Here is a 24,976-nt window from a genome sequence, read left to right on the forward strand (position 1 = left end):
TGGAGCTCCGGCCCATGCATGGAGAAAAGTTTATTGTGGAATAGCATCCTTCAAAACTCACACATTTGAGGATATTTCATCTTGTCTATCCTAAAATCTCATTTTTTTTCCTTGGGAGTGACCTCATCCCACGGCAGGATAATGTGGAATGTTAATTAGGCAGCAACGGGAATAAAGTGTTCCCAGCATGATTGAAATCCCAAACAGTTCTTCACCCTCCAAAAGCCTCCTAAACTGAGCTCCCTTTGATGATGGACTGCTCATTCCCTTATTAAACATTTATTGTTTCCTCAATAAAAGTCGCCTTGGATGTATTCAATTATTAATATAAATCAGACACCAAATGGGAAACAGCAGCAATCTCATTTTCCTATTTTTTTTCCCCCATTAATCTTTTTTCTTATTCCACAACCTCAAGAGGGCAGTGGATAAAACCTGTTTGGAATAGCTGGAAAACAAATAAAGCTGGAGTGAGAAAAGCCAAATTTTTATCTAGATCTATGTCAGAAGGAAAAAAATAAATTAAAACTCCTTGGAAACCAGGAATGTTCCCAAATATGTGGTGGGGTATCGTTGGTTTGGTGTTCCCAGCTCAGAAATCAGGAAAAATTGAGGTTGGAATGGGAGACAGAAGTGGATCAACATTTATGGGATCGCAGTAGAAGTTTTGGGGTTCAAATCTATGAAATAACCAACTCCAGATCCCATCGTGGAGATCATGGACACTTCAGATTGGTTTGGTCCCCAGGGATTAGGAAGGAATATTTTAAATATCAATTTAACTGTTGAAATAGTTTTCCAACAGTTGCTCCTGGGACAGTCTGGGTTTTTTTAAGAATCATTCCAATCCGTGTTATCCATGACACCCTCAAAAGCCAAAGCCACCTGTTCCTGGTGCAGCTTCAACTGAACTCAGGTTAAAATCTCCAGGTTTCCCTCATTCCTAAATCCTTCAGTTTTATTGGAATGTTTTCAGTTTCCTCTCCTAGATCCAGCTGTTATTTGGGAGTTTGGAAAGATCTCCCACTCCAAATCCAACCAGGATAGAAGTGTTGCACATTTCCCTAGGAGAGAGATGGAGAGGGATTTTGGATTAGGGCAGGAGTGACACGGCAGGATTAGGGGGAATGGATTCCCAGTGCCAGAGGGCAGGGATGGATGGGATATTGGGAATTGGGAATTCCCTGCTCTGGGAATTCCCAGAGCAGCTGTGGCTGCACCTGGATCCCTGGCAGTGCCCAAGGCCAGGTTGGACATTGGGGTTGGAGCACCTGGGACAGTGGGAGGTGTCCCTGCCATGGCAGGGGTGGCATGGGATGGGGATGGGATGGGATGGGATTTTAGATCCCTTGCATCCCAAACCACTCTAGAACAAACTCTAATCTGATTTTTATTCCACTCAATCAACTCTATGGAATAAATATAAAAGGATCGCTTTTCCTGGGCAACATTCCCTGATAAAAAACAGGATCAAACTTCCCAGAAATTTTAATCTGATCTCTCACCCCAACAAATCCAGCAGCTGTCAAAAAATCAAATGGAAAGGGGTTTGAAAGCAACTTTTGGAAGACTGAAAAGCATTTTCATGGATTTAAGAGTCCTTCACAGCCAATTATCCAATCAAAATGCAGCCACTCTGCCTAACATCGCTCCAAAAGGATAAAAACATCTATGGATAACTCATCACTCATCAGTCTGTGCAGGAAACGCTCTCGCAGCCAGGTCCGGATTTATTTGGGAATTTGAAGGGGAATGTGGTGCTAATAGGCACAAAAATGCTGCAGCGTTTTCCCAGAGGCAGGAACAGGAGCCCAGGTACCCCCGGAGCCGCGTGGGGAATTCTGGCAGATGGAGCTGAGTGGGAGTTTTTCAAAATTCCTGCTGGTTCAGAGATCCATGGGCAGGTGTAGAGATGGATGGATATGGATATGGGTATGGATATGGGTATGGATATGGGTATGGATATGGGTATGGATATGGATATGGATATGGGTATGGGTATGGATATGGATATGGGTATGGATATGGATATGGGTATGGGTATGGATATGGATATGGGTATGGATATGGGTATGGGTATGGATATGGATATGGGTATGGATATGGATATGGATATGGGTATGGATATGGGTATGGATATGGGTATGGATATGGATATGGATATGGATATGGATATGGGTATGGATATGGATATGGGTATGGATATGGGTATGGATATGGATATGGGTATGGATATGGATATGGGTATGGGTATGGATATGGATATGGGTATGGGTATGGGTATGGGTATGGGTATGGATACGGGTATGGGTATGGGTATGGATATGGGTATGGATATGGATATGGATATGGGTATGGGTATGGATATGGATATGGGTATGGATATGGGTATGGATATGGATATGGGTATGGATATGGATATGGGTATGGATATGGGTATGGATATGGATATGGGTATGGATATGGATATGGGTATGGGTATGGGTATGGGTATGGATATGGATATGGGTATGGATATGGGTATGGGTATGGATATGGGTATGGATATGGATATGGGTATGGATATGGGTATGGATATGGATATGGGTATGGATATGGATATGGGTATGGGTATGGATATGGGTATGGGTATGGGTATGGATATGGATATGGGTATGGATATGGGTATGGGTATGGATATGGATATGGGTATGGATATGGTATGGATATGGATATGGGTATGGATATGGAAATAGATATGGATATGGGCATGAATGTAGATAAGGACTTGGAGCTGTTGTGAAGATGATCCAAGGGATGGAGCAGCTGTTCTGTGAGGAAAGACTGGGAGAGCTGGGAATGCTTACCTGGAGAGGAGAATAAATATAAAGTGTTTTGTCATTTTGGGCTTCTAAACCAGCACCTAATCAAGCCTGGGAATGAGAACTCCATAAAATCCAAATCCTGGCTCTTATTTCCCTTGTGGACACTGTATAAATTCTACTTTTCTTTTTTTTTTTAAATTTTTAGATTTATTTATTTTATTTTTTCCCAGGGACAAAAGTCATCACTGGTATTGCTGTCCAGGTTCAGGAAGCGGTCAAATCCTCACTTTTTTGTGGGGGGAAAAAATGCTGGGGTTTAATTAAATGTACAGGATTTAGGAGCCATTCCATAGGGAAGAGCTGAAAACCAGGAAAGATGGGCACTGGGAGAACTGGAAGGAAGAAAATTGGATCCACGGATAAGGTAAATCCAGGAGTTCTGTGCAGGAGTTACCTCCCAGAAGCCAAAATTGATCGAAAATTGCACCATTCTTGTGGAAACAAGGTAATTGGGAATGTTCACCTGGGGAACGGAAGGATCCAGGAGAGCTCAGAGCCCCTTGCAGGGCCTGAAGGGCCTCCAGGAGAGCTGGAGAGGGACTGGGGACAAGGGATGGAGGGGCAGGACACAGGGAATGTCTTCCAGTGCCAGAGGGCAGGGATGGATGGGATATTGGGAATTGGGAATTCCTGGCTGGGCTGGAATTGCCAGAGCAGCTGTGGCTGCCCCTGGATCCCTGGCAGTGTCCAAGGCCAGGTTGGACATTGGGCTTGGAGCACCTGGGACAGTGGGAGGGGTCCCTGCCATGGCACTGGGTGGGATTTAACCTTCCACCCAAATCATTCCATGATTCCAATGATTCAAACTTGTCAGGGATGGATCTCTTCTCATCACCAGCCACCAGGGGTTGAAGGTGTAGAACTCTCCTACCACAAAATGAATGATGCCAGAATTCCTACAAACAATTCTTTATTCCCATTAATGACAAATGGAGTTGAACTCCCAAATCCAGGGCATGCCTCCCACTATCCCAAGTTGTTCAGGGCTCCATTCAGCCTGGCCTTGGACACTTCCAAGGATGGAGAATGCACTTGTCCTTAAGAAAACGATGGATTTTACGCCTTCCCTGAGACTCTCAACCAGGACTATGCAAAGCAGGGATTTACAGCCTGGAAAAACTCACATCTCCTTCCAAAACACAGATGAAAGCCTGACATTTCCTCAAACCCCAGGATTTCACACAGATCCCAGGAACTTACCCTTTGGATAGCCCAGCCACATGCTGATGAGTCAATCCGGAGTGCTGGATGCCTTTGGAGAAGGACAAAGCCCGGCTCTCATTGTCCTGGGAATGTTCCTGGAGAGGAAATGTCAGCCAGTGGCATCTGGGGCTGCACGGGGACAGACGGACCCGGGCATCTGCTTGGGAAGATGAGGCCAGGAAGACCTGGAGCCTGGCAGATGGTGGGATGGGCTCCATCCTTTCCTTGTGGCTGGGAGACTCTGGGACGAAGCAGCTCAATCCTAGGAATGCTCTGCTCCTGCCACAGTCATTATTCAGTATTCCAGGCTGAGCACAAAATGTGGGAATGACAGGGAATTGTTTCCTTGAGTGACTCTTTGAAGGTCATGGTTGTGGAAGCTTCCTCATGGAAAGCACATTCCAAGGAAAATGTTCAGTTCAGAATTCCAAGGGAAAAGTTCGAGTTAAAATCACTCTACTCCTCTGAGTTGTTCTTTCAGCTCCTTTCTGTTTTTCCAATTTTTTCATGCTCTCTGTGTCTGGAGCCCCATAAACAGCATTTGGTAATTATTTTTTAAATATTTATCCCTTTTTTCCTGCACTGATTTCCTGAATTTTCCTCTCAGTGTCTTGCCCTGCAGTGATCCCAGTCACTTGCAAACCTAAAATAGCACAGCAAGGCAACACTTGGGGGGCAGTTGGAACGGGATGCTGAAAACATGGAATTCTCCTGGATTAACGAATTGTGACATGGAAAACAAAATATCAAAGTGATCCATATTCCAGAAGGGACCAATGTGAGCCAGTCCCAGGTGCTGGAAAACTGGGATGTTTCTAGAAATGACAGGGAAATCTAAAGCTCTGTTTGGATTTATGTTGTCAAGAGCCACGAGGAGGTTTTTTCCAGACTTTTGTTCTGAGGAGATGTTCTTTGCTTTCCATGCATTTTTGTATGGAAAGAGCTCATGGAATCATGGAATGGTTTGGGATGGAAGGGACCTTAAATTCCACCCAGTGCCACCCCTGCCATGGCAGGGACACCTCCCACTGTCCCAGGTGCTCCAACCCCAATGTCCAACCTGGCCTTGGGCACTGCCAGGGATCCAGGGGCAGCCACAGCTTTTCTAGGCTGGAATGTGGAATGTTTGATCCCATCAGTTCCTGGTTTTTGGAGGGTGGAGAAGAACCTGCTGAGTTTGGAGAAGGACTTTGGATAAAGGCATAGAATGACAGGACAAGGGGAAATGGCCTTATGCTGAAAAAAAGTGTGGATTTAGATGGGATATTGAGAAGGAATTCCTGGCTGGGAGGGTGGGGAGGCCCTGGAGTAGAACTCCCAGATTTGCTGTGGCTGCCCCTGGATCCCTGGAAGTGTCCAAGGCCAGGTTGGACATTGGGGTTGGAGCAGCATGGGACAGTGGGAGGTGTCCCTACCTCTGGAATAATCCTATTTTCTGGGTCCCTTCCACCCAACCCATTCCAAGATTCCATTACTGGATTTCCATCTTTCACCCATTTCTTTTCCAAGGGAATTATGCATTCATGGAATATCCTGGATCAGTTTTGCCTGGATTTCGTCAGGAGTTTGAAGGAGTCACATCTCAGACCATTGTCTCCAAACTTGTGGAGTCACTAAATGGCTCCTCCTGAGGGACCACTTCCCACTCTGCAGAAATTCTTATCCCCCTGGTAGCCCTGGAGTTGTGACATGGGACTACAACAGGAAAATAAAACTGGAGAAAAACCCCACCCCGTAAAAAAATAGAGCCAAAAACACCACAACCACCCCCAAAAAAATCCCAATAAACAACCCCTCAAAAATGACAACAAACAAAACCAAAGAAACCCCCAAACAACATCAACGAGACAAACAAATAAAAAAGGGAACAAAACACTCCTCACAAAACAAATAAAAACCCCACGGAAAGTAAAAATTACGCTGATTTTCTGACTCAGTTAATAACGCAGCCATTGGGTCTTCCTTGTTTTATTGCCCTTTTGAATCCAGTGAAATATCCAGTAATAATAATTTTAGAAATTTGCTGTGATGGAAAATCCAACTAAACTCTCGTGAAATTGGTCCAGTGTTAATTAAATCACTGCTTAAAAGTTAGGGCCTATTTTTAATATATTTTCTTTTAATGTTGGAACACAGAGAAATCCAACAAATATCCAACATGAGGAGGCAACATCCCTCCTTTGTTCCTCCACGCTTGAAAATTTATTAGGACAACATCCATCTTTTGTTCCTGGGAATTTATTAGGCTGTATTAAATCATTCCTTGTTTGTTTTCACTTTTCCAACACTCAGCACAATCGCTGCTCATTAGCACCCTGTTCTCTTTGTTATTTACTCCTGATTAATGGCATCTACAATCTTCATCTTCATTAGCGAGAATTTTGGGTTATTGTTTCAAATATTAACACAGTTAAGATGTGATATCAGAGATGCCAGCAAAATAGCAACATCCAGGCAGCTGGAAGGGCTTGAATTCCCACAGCTACTCCTGGGACGACTCGAAATCGTCCTGGACATGGATCTGGAAGTCAGGTGGCACCAGGTGGAATTTTAAGGATCCAGTAATAGAAATTGAATGGATGAGGCCAGCTCAGATATCCAGCAAGGTAAGCACAGGAATTACAAACTTATCAGATCCATTTGTTTAATCTTTAGTTTTTATCTCTTTAAACCTCTACTTTTAATAGTGCAGCCATTGCTAAAATAAAGTTGGAAAGGAAAAGATTTAATTATTTTGATTAAATAAAATTAATTTCATTAAGTGTAAGATTAGTTTGTTACTGATTGGGGTTTTTCACATTGATGGAAAATCACTGAATTATGGAAAGGTTTGGGTTGGGCAGGACCTGGCTGCGGCCTGGGAGGGGACAGGATTGAGGTGGTGGGAGGTGAGCAAAGAGTGCAAGATTCTTCATAAAACGATTTCTTGATATCCTAAATGATGATATCCCAAATGATGATATCCCTAATGATGATCCTGCTGATCATGTTCTGATATCCCTAAGGATGATATCCCTATTGATGATCCTATTGATCATGTTTTGATATCCCAAAGGATGATATCCCAAATGATGATATCCCAAAGGACGACTCCTCAAATGATATAATCCAAAAATATGATATCCCAAAGGATGACATCCCTATTGATGATCCTGCTGATCATGTTTTGATATCCCAAAGGATGACATCCCTATTGATGATCCTGCTGATCATGTTTTGATATCCCAAAGGATGATATCCCAATTGATGATCCTGCTGATCATGTTTTGATATCCCAAAGGATGATCCTGCCCTTCTGCCCAACCACCTCACACACTTGTCCAACCAACTCATTGAAAACAAAGAACAACCTGAATTTACCAACTGTTTTGAATTCTCCACAGAAATCTGGATATTTGCTGTGTTTTCTATTTCTATTTTTCCTCACTTATCCAGTATCCGATCACACCCAGCAGATCATTCCGGTGATTCTCATTGCTGTCTCAGTGTGTGGATATTCTCCATGGGGAATTTTGGGGTATTTTCAGCCCTGTGCCACCACAGGTCAAATATTTGAAACCCTGACAACTTTCCAGGCATTTTGAGGGATGAGATGTCAAAGGAAATGGACATCAAATGTTTCCCAAAACCTCTGACCATAATGAACCCAAAGCTCAGCTGCTGCCAGGAGTGGAATCATGGAATATCCTGAGTGGGAAGGGATCATCCAAAGGTTGTGGAATTCAACTCCTTCCCTGCACAGACCGCCCAACAATCCCACCCTGGGCATCCCTGGCAGAGATATCCAAACACTCCTGGAGCTCTGGCAGCCTTGGGAATGTCACCACTCCCTGGGCAGCTGCTCCAGTGTTTATCCCACCCTCTAGAGGAAGAACCTTTCCCTGAAATCCTTATATCCCACCTAATTTCCTCTGTCCTCAGCAGTGTCAGGATTTCCCTGCAGTTCTACCCCTCAAGTTTTCAAATTAATGATCAGAAATCCAAGTTCCCAGCAACTCCTGGATCCAGGGGATTTCTTCATAGGAAATCCCTTCCCTCCAAGATCAGAGATTAAAAAAAGACTTTTCAACCCCTTTCCAGTCATTGCAGCATAATTCCTATGGGAATAGAGTATCCCCACATGGATACATTGCCTGATTCCAAAAGCAAAAGGCCAAGATTCCCAAATTTAAATAGATACACCACAGGGCAGAATTTTCCCTGGGATCCAGTGGCCAGAATGAATGAAAAGGATCCGAAGGAGTCAAAGTCTCTTGTTGCAATTGTGGAATGTTTTGGGATGGGGATCAGCCTTCCCTGGATGTCTGGAATGTGCTAAACACAACTAAACGCTTGCCTCCAGTTGCCATGAATAAACAGGATAATAAATTAAAATTAATTCTAATAATATAAAAATATATATAATTAATATAAGAATAATTTAAACAATAAACCTGTTTTCCTGTAAAAACCACAAGTGCCTCTCTCACTCTCTCTTCAGGCTGGAAAATCTACTCAAAATTTTTAAACTTTTTTTTCTCCATTCTTATTTTAACTGCCTGGTTTAATCCTCATTAAAATTCTCTCCCAAAAACTTGGAGCTGTTTATTCCATCTCACCCCTGCCAGAGATGACATTTATCCCCCGGCAAGGCTGAAAACCTCAGACAGTTCTGGAGAAGGGGAGATAGAATTCCATGCTGGGAGAGAGGTGTTCTGCCCGTGGTTTATTTAGAGCCAGTCTTGTTCCCAAGCCTTCCAAAATCAGGATTAATCAATAATTACAGCCCTCATCAGCAAGTGAACCCCTGGGGTTTTATTTATCCTCCAGTCACACTGCTCCGAGACCTAAAGAAATATCCTGGAGTTTTTCCTGTTGGAAAAATAAATCAAATTACATTTTTTGCATGCACATGTAGTTAAGGCTTATCTTCTTTAGTCCTGGGAAGGAATAGAAATTTCTTTTGGAATTGCCTCTTTCATCTCCATTTTATAATCGTCATATTTGGGCCACAAAACAATTCCCAAGCTGTGGTTGCCAGTTGGGTTTAATCCTTGGAGTTTTGAATTTGGAAAATGATAGGGTTCTGCTAATTTGCAGGAGAGAGATTAAAATAAAAGGGATCTTTGTGTTTGTACTCCAAGTGGAGAGATTTCCATGCCCGGGTACCAGGATGAATAAATGTTCTTTCATTTGAATTTCTGATCAGGACATTTTCCACAATGAGGGAAAATCTCCTTTCAGGTTCACTTTCTTGCAGGAGTTCAAGCGGATGTTTAGGTGGGAAGTTAAAAGACTTAAAGGTGAATTTCCAAAAGTGGGGATCCAGGAAAAATGAGGAAAGCAGGACCTGAGGGAGCTTTAGGCTGGTTATTAGGAAAAGAGCGAGACAATTTTAGACTAAAACTCTAGCCCATGGAAATCATTAAATACTAATTCCACTTCAGGGATTAGCCTGGGACGTCACCAGGAGAGGTCACAGAATTCCTAAAAAAGGGTTAACAGTGATTTTCTCTGTCCCAGCTGCCCTGCTGACCCACAGAGAACCCAGCGCTGGTTATTTTTTGCCTTTTTCCAACACCAATGCACCAATGTTGCAGCGGAGCTGCAGGAGAAGAGAGAAACCATCCAGGAGATGTTTCCTGAATAATGGAAATATTTAAAAAAAAAAAAAAAAGACTGATGTTGGAAAACAGGAAAACAGCTGCTCCAGGCTGAGGTCTCCCACCTTTCAAAACCAAATTCCTGTACTCCGTTTATATTGGATAACCTGTGGATGCTCCAGAGATTTGGCTTTCTGTGGATGGAGCGTTTTTCCACTGAGTGAAGCCAGGACTGTGCACTCCGTGAGTTTTCCACATTAACAAAAATTCATGGAATCGTGGGATGGGTTGGATTGAAGCAGATCTGTCTGTGAGGAGCCAGGATGGAAGATTTTGGGAGGTGAACAAAGTGAGCAGGGTCAGAAGAACATTCCAAAGATGATTGAAAGAATCATCTGGTAAAGAATCTCCATGAAGTGGTTGGCTCCTGAATAAACAGGAATTTTTTTTCCATGGAGAAGGGATTTGAGGAGCACAGACAGTATCCAAATCCAGATTGGATCAGCCATGGGATGTGCAGCGATGTCCCAGCAGAGGTGGAGGGTGAGGACCAATCCTGTTCCCTTTCCAAAAAGTGACTGGTTGGAAAACTTCAGTGTCCCACGGCTTCCTGATGGCCTAAACAGGAATAAACTCCAATTCCAAAGAAGTTTGGGATGCCAGGAGCAGGGAGAGTCAGAAACAGCTTCCCAGTTACACCAGTGAGAGGAAATTGAAGCACTTCTGAAATTCGATGGGAACAAATTGTTGGTGGTTCACCTGTGAGGATTTCAAAGGATGTTTTATGATCCTCAAAGTGTTCCTCGAATCCCTCTGCTCTTCCCAGACTTCTCCGTGGACCTGCATCCATGTGAGACAACACAATCTGCAGGAGAGGGTTGGGGAACTCAACCTTTTGTGGGTTTCAGCCCCAGAAGGAGCCCTGGCCAGGTGAAAATGAACACTGTGTGTTCCCAGGACAAATCATGTTTGCCTCGCTGCCGAAAAATCCACTAAAACCCTTGGAATACTGTCCCTCTCCTTGTTCTGGCCAATGGAGAGGTGAGAATCCTTCTCTGCCTCCCCTCCGGCTCCTGCTGGAAGGCAAAGGAGCTGCATTTCTTTCTAGAGGCAGAGTTTCCAAATTCTAAACTCATTTTCCTTTGGTTTTAAGGAGCCCTAGAGGAAGGCAATTTTCCCATTTGACAATAGGAAAAGTAGGATTTGCTCTAATTCCCACCTAATCCACGCTCTGCACAATCATTAACGTTATCAGCAAAAGCCTTGATTTAATGTAACTTCTGAAAAGCAGCTTAGTTATCGATATAATATTATTTTTCCTGGAGATTAAAGCTTCCTGTGTTTCCAGAATCTTGCCGTGGAAAGGCATACGTGGAATGGATGATCCAATATCCTACAGCAAATGGAGAGGCAAACAAAGCCGAAATATTTCAAAAGCAGAGAGATAAGGATGCCAAATCCAGCCTAATGTGCCGTGCACATATCTCCCATCTCTGATTCCTGTTTTTTGAGGAGGTCGGAATTCTTTTATTTCCCAGGTGAAGAGAGAGGTTCATAAAAGCTGATTTAAGCATGAAATGCTGAATGGAAATCCTTGAGGGGTTGTACTTGAAAATTCCCGTTTATGGATGGAGCTTGGAGCAACCTGGGATAGTGGGAGGTGTCCCTGGCCAAATCAGGGAGTGGAACTGGATGATCCTGTAGGTCCCTTCCAATCCAAACCATTCCATGATTCTCTGTTCAACTGAAGTCCCAATTTCCTCTTTTTAAAAATGTTTTCCAGTAGAGTTAAAGAAGTCTGGGATGTGTTTCCCAGAGAAAGTGGGAGGATCTGGTGCAGAGTCTCTGTCTCACCTGGAACACTTATGGAAGTTGGATCTGAGATCCCTGTTCCCACCTAATTTCCCAGTTTCCCAAGGAATTTATTGCCATGGCTGGATAGAACATGAGAAAATAGGAGGATTTTGCCTCGGGGCTGTAACAAATCCAAGTGTGGTTAATTCCTTGAAAACAAAATCATGGAGCAGCAATGTGGGGTTTGTCTCCACTTTATCCCTCAGCTGGGAGGCTCCTGAGGAAATGGACCACAGAAAGTTCAGATATTTGGAATTTTTTATAATGGAAAAGGTTTTCCAACACTGGCACCACTGCTTGGGGCAGTGGTGGAGCCCCCATCCTGCAGGAATTTAAAATCCATGTGGATGTGTCACTTGGGGACATGGGGCAGTGGTGGCCCTGGAAATGCTGGGAATGGTTTGACTCGATTTTGGAGGATTTTCCAGCCTAAAAAATTCCAGGATTCTGTGTTTCAATTTCTAATTGGGACAGGAATTAGTGATTGGAGCAACAGGACCATCGGCTCCCAGCTGAGCTTCCAGGAAAAGCTTTCAACAGGAGCCGTTTCTATGGATTAGTTTAATTCCAGTCAATACCAAAAATTCGTATTTCCTGAAGGATATTGGAAAAGATTCCAAGAGGAAAAAAAAACCCTGTTAAATGGGGTTTTTGGAAAGTGCCATTTTTACATTTTCCTTCCAGTTAGTGACCAGAACATCTTTTGAAACTCGTAAATATTTGCAGTTCCCACCTCACACACTGATCCCCTGAATCTCCGGAAGGCAGCACATCCCACTTTGAAAAATGAGTCCAAATCATTTATTTTTAATTAATGCTTGTAAAAACCACCAAACATTTTCCTCTGTTTCTCTGAGTATAAATTGATTGTCAAGGTTGGCAGCTGGACAGGACAGTTTAATCTTGGATATTTCCTTAAAAAAAGCTCTCCAGGATGTGAATAAAAATAATTTTTAGGAAAATATTTCTGCTCCTCTTGTGGCTTATTTGAATAAAGAAGTTAAAAACTAAATTCTCCCTTTGTTTTTCTATTTTTTTTTAATATAGAGGGATTTTTTTTTAATGTTGGATTATTTTTGTCTGGCCAATGCCCTTATGTAGTCAAAAATAATTTAGGCATCCCTCCCTTTCATTCCTAGTTGGAAAATCTAGTGTTGAGATGTGTGAAATGCCCTCAGGGTTGTAGAGGGATTTCCCTGGGAGCAAACAGAGTTGGGAATTGCCAAATTTTCCTTCCTGGGAGTTGTTTCCCCCCTCTGATAAAAATCAATTTATTGATGCAATCATCTGGCTCTGGTGAGGGCATCGTGGTGGCCGCTCAAATCCCATTCCCAGAGTTCCTTAGGCTCAGGATCAAGCAGATAAAATATTGGAATATCTCAGTCAGAATCAGCTGAGCCCCTGCTCCCCCATTTTCTGATTAAGTCATCCTTGGATCTATTATTATTTTTTTTTTTTCAATGGGATTTGGTTTGCAGATGCTTCAGAAATTCAGGAATGGAACCCAGATTTTTGGGAAGGAGGGGATCTGGAGCTGAGCAAACCCTGTGGGATGGGCTCCTCAGAGGTTTGAAATCCTGGATCATTAAAAACCCAGTTTGGTTCTGTTAAGGAGAGCTCTGAACTGTTCCCATCTCTTTATTCCCATTATTTTTAATCCAGAGGTGGTGTGGTGTGCTCCAGAAACCGATTTATCTTGGAATTATTGGAATTATTTACTGCCAAGCAAGTCTGGAGGACCAAACTTGATTTCCAGGGGTCCAGGGAAGGTTTCAGCTCCCAGCTCCAATTCCTCAAATTAATGAAGCCACGAGAAACCCCTGAAAGAGTCATTAAGGAATTCATCCCTGCTAGGAATGGAAAAGGATCATAGAAGAGAATCATGGACTCGTTATGTTTGGAAAACACCTCGAGGATCATCAGGCTGGATGGATGGGTGTTGCTGAGTTCACAGGGAAGTTTCCAATGGATTAAGAGAAAACAAATGGAAAAAAAGGACAGGAATAATAATTCCTCTCTTCCCGAGAAGGCTCTAACCAGGATAATCAGGTTTTTGTTGCAGAGAGGAGGATTTGGGCTGGGATTGGGAAAATATTTTTAGTGTGGAGAGTCAGGGAGTGATGGAAGAGATGGTGGAGGTCAGAGTATGGGGCAGTGGGATCTGGAAAGAAGAGGTGATCTCTGGAATGACAGGATTTGGATCAGGCAATCAGAGAATCCAGGAATGGTTTGGGTTGGAAGAGGGCTTCAAACCCATTTTATTCCAAGCCCTGGATACCTCCCACCATCCCAGGCTGCTCCAAGCCCAATGTCCAGCCTGGCCTTGGACACTTCCAGGGATCCAGGGGCAGCCACAGCTGCTCTGGGAAAACCATTCCAGCCCCTCCCCACCCTCTCAGCCAAAAATTCCTTCCGAATGTCCCACCTAAATCCTCCCTACTTTGTTTAAAACCACTCCCCCTTGTTCTATCACAACCCTTCCTTCCTGGTTTGTGATACAGCACAAATCCCCATGGTCAGAGGACACTGGGTTCCTCTTTCCCGATTCTTCTGGAGATTTCCCTCAGATCTTGGGCTTGGAAATGTGATTTGGAATTGCTGAGACTTTTGGAAGCCCAGTGTCTGCTGAGCTGGAAAATCAAACTCTGTCCCTTTGAACAAAATAATGTCATTATTCCCGTTTCTGAGAAGAGAATCCCACCTTAAGCATATCTCTTCGGGAGATGCCTCTGCTGCAAGGTCACCAATTCTTTAAATTATTTTCTAATTATTTTTAAATTTTAAAACTATTTTTATTGTTTTACATTGTTATTATTATTATACTTCTATTATTATTTGAAATGATTTAAAAATTATTTTTAAATTACTTCAAATTATGATTGGGCAGCAGAGGTCCCCAGATAGAAAGGATTTCTTTTTCCCTGGTTTTATTTATTTTAGGTGCCTCCCAAAATCTTGACTTTAATGCTGTGTACAACGCACATTTGCATATATTTATTTTATTTATTAATCACCTCACAAAAATCCACAATTAAATCCTGTGGATGGCAACATGGAAATGGTTTATTTGATTTCCTGTGTAATAAAAAATTCATAATAATTCATACTTGAATTTGAAAAGCACTACAGATGTCATTGCATGTTCTTAGTTTCAGTTTTAACAAGGCAGGGTTTAAATTAAACTCCAGCTCCACACCGAGATTATTTCAATTAAAGAAGCCTCTTGTGATCAAATATTCTTTGCTTTAAAGTCGTGCCGCATAAATATTTCATCCTGTATTTAATAACAACTTTTTTCAGAGTGGAGAAACAAACACAGAGCTCTAAAATCTGTGGATTTAAACAGCTGCTGACAGAATTTTGAGGAATATTTGAGTTGGGAATTAATTCAGCTTGGGGCAAAATGCAGAAATGATGTTGGTAGGGAGGGAGCTGGTCGGAAACAAGAAGTGGAAAGTGTTATTTTTGAGCTTTCAATTCATAATTTGCTGTCACGAAATTCTTCTGGGGATCTCACCGAACCAACAATTAAAGTGGGATTTAAAACAAAACCAATTCCAGATGCTCCAATGGAAAATAAACATTAATTGTTGCAGGAGGGTTTATTTATAAAAATAAAAAGAGGCCAAATAAAAGCCCCTTTGGGAGGAACAGGGAGGACTTCAGCAGGAATTTAGCATGGAATGTTGGTGTCTTGGTTTGAAAGACAGGTGTTTGTTAAGGAAGGCAGGAGCCTCTCTTGAAATGGAAAATGCAAATCCCCTCCCTCCAAATCATTATAATTTTGAAATTAAGGAGCTCTCAGGCAGAGGTACAGGAACAGGAAGGACAGTTCTGTACCAGATAAAATTAAAATAGAAATACAGAAATACAAAAACCAACCCAAAGCACTGTCAGAGTGAGAATCCAAGCTGACCCCGTCAGTCACTCAGGGTGTTGGAGCAGTCCCATTAAATGGTGGCCGCATCCTCCTGCAGTGACAGATGTGGTTCTGTTGGAGCAGTGCTCCTGGGGAAGGTGCAGGTTTCCTCCAAAGCTCCAGTGATGATGTGGAAGGGTCTGGTTTTCCCCTGGGATCCAGTGGGAAAAGGCTGCTCTGATGTCCCAAATCTCAGATTTGATCCGGGTAGGAAATGCTTGGCTCCTGCCCCTGGGTGGAGCATCTCCCAGTGGGACGATGGAATTTTCTCAGCCGTGCAGTGGGACTCAGTGGCCATTAACAGGAGATATCTCCTGGAGGGAGGATGGGCTGTGGGAAGGATAAAGATCACTGTCCCAGCTGGTTTAACAGCTGGGATAGAACACACACTGCTGGGAACACCCTGCTTTGCAAACCAGCACAGTTGGGAATCAGCTGGACAAAGGTGTTAATGTGGAAGCACGTCACCACAGGATGATTTATGCAGGTGCTTTTGTTGAAGAGCTCTGGGAGTCGGGGTACAAACCCAAATCTGACTCCGACATGGATTCGAGATGAACACGTCTTTATACCCTTTTCATTATATAATATTAATTTTATTATAACATATTAATTATGAACCCCATATTGTTCTATTGCATACATTGATCTTATCCAAGCATGAATTCTTGGAATTTTCATCAGGTCCCCCAAACATCTTTTCTCACGATTCTTGTGACGGTAACACCCTTTCTCATGACTTACAATTTAATTTAATTTACAGTTAAACAATAATTATATTCAACTACCAAACAATCATTAGATTTAACATTAAATTTAACAATCATATCACTGTATGATTACCCAGGTGCAGTTTCACCTGATCCAATTCGTTCCCAGGGCCTCGTTCCCTCTCCCAGCCCTACCAGACCCAACCTTTCTTACCACCCCCTGAATCTACAATTCCCATGATTTTAGAAACAGTTTAATCCTACGCTACCAAAGGGACAGCTCCCACTGTCCCAGGCTGCTCCAAGACCCAGTGTCCAACCTTGGACACTCCCAGGGATCCAGGGGCAGCCATAGCTTCTCTGGGAATTCCATGTGGGAGTATTTCCCTGAGCTTAATTCCAAATAATTCCCCCTCTTGATTCCTCATGGTCTTCCTCACAACGATTTCCAGACTCAAATGTGTCACATCTGGGATTTATCACCTATAAATACCTCATAGGAAAAAAGGAATCCCAATTTTCCAGGCAGATTTATAAAAGGCAGAACTCCTGCTCATCCAATATTTTCCATCCCCTAATTTCCAGTTTCCTTCACAGTTTTCCCGTTGTTTATTTTATTCCATGTGCTGCTTTTATTACAGGTTCCACATCCTGCTGCGGGGAGAATGTAATTTATCCATAATTCATAAATTTTAATAGTTAAAAAAATTGGGCAGTAAAATCTATTTTAATGAGCATTTTAAAAGAATTTTTAGGACACTCCTGAGTTCGAAAAGTTGGGAATGGGAATTGGCAGATGTGAAATGATGCAGAGACATTTGCTCCAAATATTTCTATGGATAAACCACCAGCTTTCCCAAATATTTCTATGGATAAACCACCAGCTTTCCCAAATATTTTGTGATGGGATTCTATGAACTGGATGCTCCACTAGGGATTGGTTTAGCATCAGAAAAAAAAAAAGAAAAAGTGAATCTGAGATGGAACAGCTTGAGGAGTAAAATTCCTGCTGCTCCATGGATGGAAAAAGCCACTGGAAGCAGAATAATATAAAATAAGAGTTGTGAGACAGAATTTGCAGGAAAAGCCATTTTTAGTCCTGGTTTAGTCTGGAACTTCCTAAAACATCATGTTCCTGCCTTTTTATCATCATATTTTAAGGAATGGGTTCTTTGGGGAATTCATTAAGCCGAAGATTCCATGTGGGATTTCACTTGGATCAGTCCCTGTCTGACACCCTCCTGTTTTTTGACTAAATTATGCCATTTTGGGGTTTGAAATGGTTTTAAATGCTTTGGATTTAGTTCATTTTGCCACAGTTTGGAATTCTACCAAGGAATATCAGACTTAAAGACCAGATCCTCTAATAAATGATAGATAATGGAAGGAAAGGAAAAGGGGTTTTTTTCACTTTAATCAGGAAAAAATTATTTGCTGCCTCCCTGTGATATCCCAAATCTCAATTCCTGTTGGAACTGAATGCCAGAGACATGGCTCCATGGAAATTATGGAAAGAAAATGGTTTTAATTTTGAAAATCACAGGTTTTAAAGTCAGGATGGTCTTCCAAAATTCTGATCCCTCACGTGGTTCATGTGGATATCCAGTGGGATATTCCCCGGGACAGCCAGGAATGGGAATTCCTTGGGACTTCAATTAGTAGCATTTTAATAATTTATTGATGGTTTTGTACAGAAAAACTGATCTTGAGGAACAGACCCCAAAGAGAGGAGTGGTATGAGTTTGTTCCCATCATCATTTGGGAACAGAGATGGAAAATCCGTGGGCTGGGGGAGCTGTTCCTGGTTTTTTAGGTGGCCACTGACCAGTGGTGACCATAGGCACACAAAAAGATGGAAAATTGGCTGTTTTCCTGTTAAATCCAACTCTGGCTTCATGGAGGACCCCATGGAGCATGGGAATGCTGAACTCATACGTTTTCCCACGGTTTTAGTGCCAAGTTTTCTCCTGAATCCACGTTTTTAACAAGAGGAATCAGAAACCACAAAGAATTAGGTGTGATCCAGGCTCACAGTCCTTGGATAAGCACTTTGGGAATTTTTCCATACCTAGAGCCCAAAATCTGGGTTTAAACACTGCAGGAACCTCCTCAGGTACTGAACTGATGGATCAATCCATGGCCTGAGATAATTCCAGTCTGGTTGTGGCAAACAAACTCCTCAGTTTGTCCCACTGGCATGAAATTATTGCCAAAACATGCTTTAGGATAAATTTAATTAAACATCTGATAATTAATAGGCAGCAGTTTGTAATTCTGAACTGCTGTGGATCCAATCCCACTTTTATGTTCCCACAAAATCCATCCCAGTGAGCAGGAAAAGGGTGGAATTCCAGATTTCCAATGCTCTCCTCCCATAGCATCCCAGCCCCAACCTCCTTAAAGCACGAGGAGAGCGAGTTCCCACAAAGTTTTCTGTAAGTTTTGAGTTTTTATTTTGGCAGGAAAAATTCATGCTCTACCCCCAGAGATGAGATTATTCCATGAACCTTCCATCAGAGCAGGGAGCACTACAGTTTTCTTGGGGGAATAATTTGTTCTTTAACATAAAAAAAACGGAGAAAGTGCCCAGGCAACAAGAAAGGAATTAAAATAACTCACCCAACACCCTGTCACATGCAGAAAAAATTCCCTAAAAATAAAAATCCTGGAAGTAGAGCTGTTGTATTGACAGGGAATCATTCCACAGTCCCTAATCCTGCATTTGTTATCTCCAAAAACCTGCTGCACTGAATTCCCTGGAAACTGTGATTGGAAAAATACTGCTATTAATTGATTCCCCAAATTAACTGCTAATCCAAGAGTCCTGATTATGATTAGGCTGGTAATCAATTCATTTGATAGAAAGCTCCTTAAATTTTTTGAATTCCTTTTCAGCTCTTCCCTCTCTCTCGTTTCCACTTGTTTCATTAATTAACTGTTTTTCCCAGCAGTGAAAAGCTGGATTTTCCTTTCTTAATTGCCTCTTGACCCTTCCTGGCTCTGCCTTCAGGAGTTCTTCATCAGGAGCAAATGGAAATGTTCTCGATGAATTAAAAATATCGCTGGCCCCAGAGGAAACTTCCCAGCCTGGCTGTGGATCCTGTGGAGTTTCATTTACCCAGGTTTGCTGAGGAAAATCTGGGATTTTCCTGGGATACTGGGCTAGCCTTCAGTTCATACAGGTGATGGAACAACCTCCCCAGTGGCTCTGCAAACACCAGCTCCAGAATTCCTGGTCCCAAAAGCAGACAGGGGAATTCTGTAGCCCCGAGGGAGTTTTGCTGCCATTGGATCAGCCCAGATCCCTCAGGAGCTGGGGGAACTTTGGGAAGTGATCCCAGCTCTTCCCTGCTCAGGTGAGACCCCACCTGCAGAGCTCCATCCACTTCTGGGGTGGAGGATCAGGAGGACCTGGAGCTGCTTGAAAGATTCCAGAGGAATCCATGGAGCTGATCCCAGGGCTGGAGCCCCTCTGCTCTGGAGCCAGGCTGGGAGAGCTGGGAATGTTCCCCTGGAGAGGAGAAGGATCCAGGGAGAGCTCAGAGCCTGAAGGGGCTCCAGGAGAGCTGGAGAGGGACTGGGGACAAGGGATGGAGGGACAGGACACAGGGAATGGCTCCCACTGCCAGAGGGCAGGGCTGGATGGGATGTTGGGAATTGGGAATTCCTGGCTGGGCTGGAATTGCCAGAGCAGCTGTGGCTGCCCCTGGATCCCTGGCAGTGCCCAAGGCCAGGTTGGACATTGGGCTTGGAGCACCTGGGACAGTGGGAGGTGTCCCTGCCATGGCAGGGGTGGCACCGGAGGGGATTTAAGGCTCCTTCCATCCCAAATCATTCCATCATTCCTTGAAACATGAACCACCATGGTTTAAAATCCTGTTCCTCTCATGGAAATTCCCAGCCATCCCTTTTTTTCCCACCTCCCTTGTTTTCAGCTTCCAGCCGAATTCCAGAGGTGCTGCTGCTTGCCCTCTACAGCACACGGAGAAATATCGGATTCCCGTTAATGCTGCTATTGAAGAGCCACTCCCTGATTGAACTTCCTCAGGGAGATAATGAGGAGATATTTTTCATTCAGAGGTCTCAAATGAGGAATTGCTTTCTCATTCATTAAATTCCCAAATTCTAATGGAGCTGCATTTAGAGGAATCTCACACAAATCCCAGGTAACAATGCCACATGCAGAACTCCGTGAGTTTTTTCATATCCTGGAGCAGCAGGACCTCAAAAGTGAAACATTCCAAGGCCAAAAAAATCCTCCTTGTCCTTCCCAGATGACCCATTATGGAGCGATGGGGTGGCACTGGAACAGCTCTGCTGCCATCGTGCTGGTTCTGTTCTAAACTGAGCTCTGGGAAGAGCCAAAATTAGTCTTTCCTGTTATATTCCAGCTTGGAGAAAGGAAGGAGGCTGTCTGTCAAGCTGCTGCATCAGTGAATGGTGGGGAAGGATAAATTCAAACCCCAGATGAAAGTAGATGAAATATTATTAACGATTATTAACAACGTGTTTGGAAATTATTTACAAACTCCCAATGTTGTGAGGTCCAAACATATCCATGGCCACCACCCCTCTGTTTAAAAGGATCACAGGGTGAGAGGTGTCGTAATCCAAGAATTCCAGAATGGTTTGGGTTGGAAAGGGACCTGAAATCCCCTCCCATTTGTACCCAGCACCTCCCACTGTCCCAGGTGCTCCAACCCCAATGTCCAACCTGGCCTTGGGCACTGCCAGGGATCCAGGGGCAGCCACAGCTGCTCTGGGAATTCCAGCCCAGCCAGGAATTCCAAATTCCCAATTTCCCATCCAAAGGGATGGTTGCCACTCTTGTAATCAATTCCCCACTTGGCTAAACTGGCATGGGGGTGGGAATCAGCTGCCATTTCTCTCCATTATTTCTTTGTATTTTGCTTTAAAAATCCTGCAACAAACCCCCAAAATCCCAAGCTCGCTTCCCCGCCCCCCCCCCCCCCTTTTTTTTTTACCCTGAGGCAAAGATGGACACTAATAATCCCCTGCTCTTCCTGCAGGAAGTGCACAGACTGATGGATTTTGTTTTCTGGGATTTTGGACACTAAGTCAGGATCAACTTCTGCAGTCCTGAAGCAGAAAGGAATTTGTTTTTCAATCCCAGATTTTGGACCACGTGGTCCAAAGAACTTTTTCCTGGGAGGAAATCCATGGGGATGCATCCAGGTCCTGAATTCCATGAGGATCAGCCATACTTCTGTTGGAATCACTGGAGGCAGCCCAAGGCAGGGCTGGAGAACAACAGGAAGATCACCAAATCCTAAGGAAATGATCCAAATCCTTCATATTTCCAAAGTATTGTAATTGGTGGAGCAAGTGTTTTATAGGAAAATGGATAATTCCTGTTATTTCTGTTCTTTCTTTTAATTTCTGGACCCTAAAGGGAAGGAAGGGATTGAATCATCTCTGGTTGCTCTGGGATGAGCATTCCCTGTCCTGGAAAATCCTTTGGCTTCTCCCTCCCTGTGGTTTCCAACCCCCTCTCAGCCTCTTTTAGAATTCTCCAGACAATTTCTGGAATACTGGCATTTTAAAAATTGAATTAAATTAAAGTTAAATTTAAATTTCTATTTTTTTTAAAGCAAAACATTCCAAGGGAATTGTGATTGCCCAAATAAAATCCATCACTTCATCTCCCCCAAAAAATCTCTTGTTCCCTTTTTCCTTATCCTTCTTGCAGCCTTTCCTGGGATAATTTCTGATCATGTGGATCAAGGTTGGGATCCAACTCATTCTTATTTTTCTCGCAGGTCTTTGCAGCGAATTAAATAATTTAGTACTCTGATTTTTTTCCCCCTCTCCTTTCCAGGCCTGTGACTATTCCAGAGCTTTTCTTCCCATCTCAGTTAACATTAATTTTATTCCTTTCCTTGGGCAAAAATTCCTTCTGCTCCTTAAATGTCCCTTCTGATACCCTTTGCTCTTCTAATAATTACTTAATAAAATTTTTCTTTAATTTTTATGAGATGCCAAAAAAAACCCCAAAGAAGCTGCTTGACTTTATTAATTAAACCCTAAAGAAACCCCATAAAACTCTAATAATATTTTTATGTGCAGCATTTAATTCCTATCGATTTTCCAGGAGGTTGTGGCAGGAAGAAAAAGGAACTTCCATGTTTTTTTAATCAGAATTTTATTTTCCTGCCATGATGGTGGCCCAGGAATACAAAATATTCCACGGGAATTGTTTTGCAGACTTGTGGGAAAAGAGGAAAAAGCATGAAAATACAAATCAAATTAAGAGGGAGACAAAGAGAAATAATAATAATAATAAAAACAGGATAAAAAATGGTGCTGCCCAGAAATATTTGTGGGAGCCTGGATCATTATTTCCAAGCACAAGGAATTATAGACAGGAAGGAGATAAGATATTGGTTTTTTATTTGGATTTAATATAAGGCCCAAATGTAGTAGGGAAAAAAAAAAAGGATATAAATCCAAGAGAAGCCTGTTAAGGAATTAATCAAGGATTTTGTAATTTAGAGAATGATGCCATGGAGTGGTTGTAGGATGACTAAAACGTTTTATTTCAGGAATTTTTCCCTTTATATACTGGAATAATTTAAATTCCATCATCACTGATTTATAACCAGGAAGAGAGAAGCAGGAGAATGGAGATGGAATAAAAAATGGAATAAATACAGGGAGGAACTAGCTGAATTATTCCAGGACATCATTCCCAAGTGCTGTCCCTAAACCTGGATCCATGAGGACGGAAGTGATGGACACCCCTTGATGAAAAAAACTCTGGGTGCTCACTTGGAATATCCATAGGAATTCCCTCCAACTGGCAGGCTGTGCGGGGTAATTTATGGAGGAATAAACCCATGGAATGCTTTCTCCTGGAATGCACATTCCAGATTTTCCCTGGAGAAATGCATTTAGGGGACAGCAGCATCAGACAGTGCAAATCCACGGAGCTGCACCGACAGCAGGGAAACTCCATATGGAAATCGGGGAGCTTTTTCCAGCTTTTAGATCAGATTCCCAAGTGTGGGAAGGGGGACATGGCTGGGATCTCCAGATTGGGAATCTAGTTTGGAAAAGCTGCAGGATTTCCTTTCCTTTCCTTTCCTTTCCTTTCCTTTCCTTTCCTTTCCTTTCCTTTCCTTTCCTTTCCTTTCCTTTCCTTTCCTTTCCTTTCCTTTCCTTTCCTTTCCTTTCCTTTCCTTTCCTTTCCTTTCCTTTCCTTTCCTTTCCTTTCCTTTCCTTCCTTCCCTTCCTTCCCTTCCCTTCCCTTCCCTTCCCTTCCCTTCCCTTCCCTTCCCTTCCCTTCCCTTCCCTTCCCTTCCCTTCCCTTCCCTTCCCTTCCCTTCCCTTCCCTTCCCTTCCCTTCCCTTCCCTTCCCTTCCCTTCCCTTCCCTTCCCTTCCCTTCCCTTCCCTTCCCTTCCCTTCCCTTCCCTTCCCTTCCCTTCCCTTCCCTTCCCTTCCCTTCCCTTCCCTTCCCTTCCCTTCCCTTCCCTTCCCTTCCCTTCCCTTCCCTTCCCTTCCCTTCCCTTCCCTTCCCTTCCCTTCCCTTCCCTCCCCTCCCCTCCCCTCCCCTCCCCTCCCCTCCCCTCCCCTCCCCTCCCCTCCCCTCCCCTCCCCTCCCCTCCCCTCCCCTCCCCTCCCCTCCCCTCCCCTTTCCCTCCCCTTTCCCTCCCCTTTCCCTCCCCTTTCCCTCCCCTTTCCCTTCTTTCCCCTTTCCCTTCTTTCCCTTTCCCTTCTTTCCCTTTCCCTTCCCCCTCCCCTTCCCTGTATTAAATTTATTAAATATACATATGAGGATAAGAATAGAGGATCTGAGAGATCGCTTCCAACCTTTCTATTCCCCATCCCTGGAAGTGTCCAAAGCCAGGTTGGATGGGGCTTGGAGCAACCTCAGATAATGGAAGGTGTCATAAATATAAACAAAATTGTGTCTTTTTAGCAATTCCATACATGGATATACACTTACTTATCCCTGTCATGGAATGATCTGGGTTGGAAGGATTTTCCCTTTTTTTCCAGTGGATGAAACCCTCAGGAATGAAACAAAGACATGGAGCCTCCTCCGAGGCTGAAGGCCACGCAGAGGAGAGATTTTTCCCATTAATTCATTAGTTCTCATTAATTCAGCAGAAATATTTAAATAAAACGAGAGTGCTTTGCCTCAGAGACCTGGAGATGATCCCACACCAGGAGGAAATGTTCAATACATCCCATTTTTATTGTCATTAGCAGGCCCACAGGTGAGGAGAAGCCTGGGAAGCGCATCCTTAAGGAATATCTGCACATGGAATTGCTACAGACAGGCACAACTTCAGCTGCAAGGAGGGATTTCAGGGGTGTGGGTAAAAGGGAAATAAAATTTGGGAAACCTTCACATCACTCACAGAAATATTTCACTGTGCACGCAGTAAATCCCCTTATCCCTCTGTCGCGTGTGGACCTTCACCAGTTTCTGTTCCATTCCTGGCGGGATGGAGCCACAATTCCCTTTTAAATTCCCTCCCTTTCCCCTTGAACATTCCGACCTGAACAGGTATTCCGGGCTCCAAGAAGGACCCTACGTAAAACTGATAAGGAAAAAATTAAAAACACTTGAAAATGTTATTTTGAGGCTTCTGGGACTTGAATAAATGAACTTATTAACTCAATTATCCACGGCATTTGGAATATTTTATCCTTTCAGCCCATTCCTGCCTCTTTGCTGGAACAGAAATTCTGGAATTCTCCTCTCTGCCTTTCCCAGGAATTTTGAGAAACTCCCAGATGTGACATCCAGGCTGCATGAAGTGAAGGTGCTCATTCTTTCCTTCGAGACACCCTCACAATTTGATATTTTAGTGATG

The 24,976-nt window shown here is 43.2% G+C and overlaps 1 protein-coding gene across 1 annotated transcript in view; it reads left to right on the forward strand.

The window, feature by feature from the left end:
* The first annotated feature begins 1,912 nt into the window (after positions 1–1,912).
* Positions 1,913–24,976, forward strand: part of MDGA2 (MAM domain containing glycosylphosphatidylinositol anchor 2) — a 296,154-nt gene continuing 273,090 nt past the window's right edge. The window contains exon 1 of the mRNA XM_062495446.1: positions 1,913–2,142. Within this exon, the coding sequence (XP_062351430.1) occupies positions 1,913–2,142 (230 nt within the window). The remainder of the gene's footprint in view (positions 2,143–24,976) is intronic.

Source organism: Cinclus cinclus, chromosome 6 (assembly GCF_963662255.1).
Source record: "Cinclus cinclus chromosome 6, bCinCin1.1, whole genome shotgun sequence".
In the NCBI taxonomy this organism is placed as follows: domain Eukaryota; kingdom Metazoa; phylum Chordata; class Aves; order Passeriformes; family Cinclidae; genus Cinclus; species Cinclus cinclus.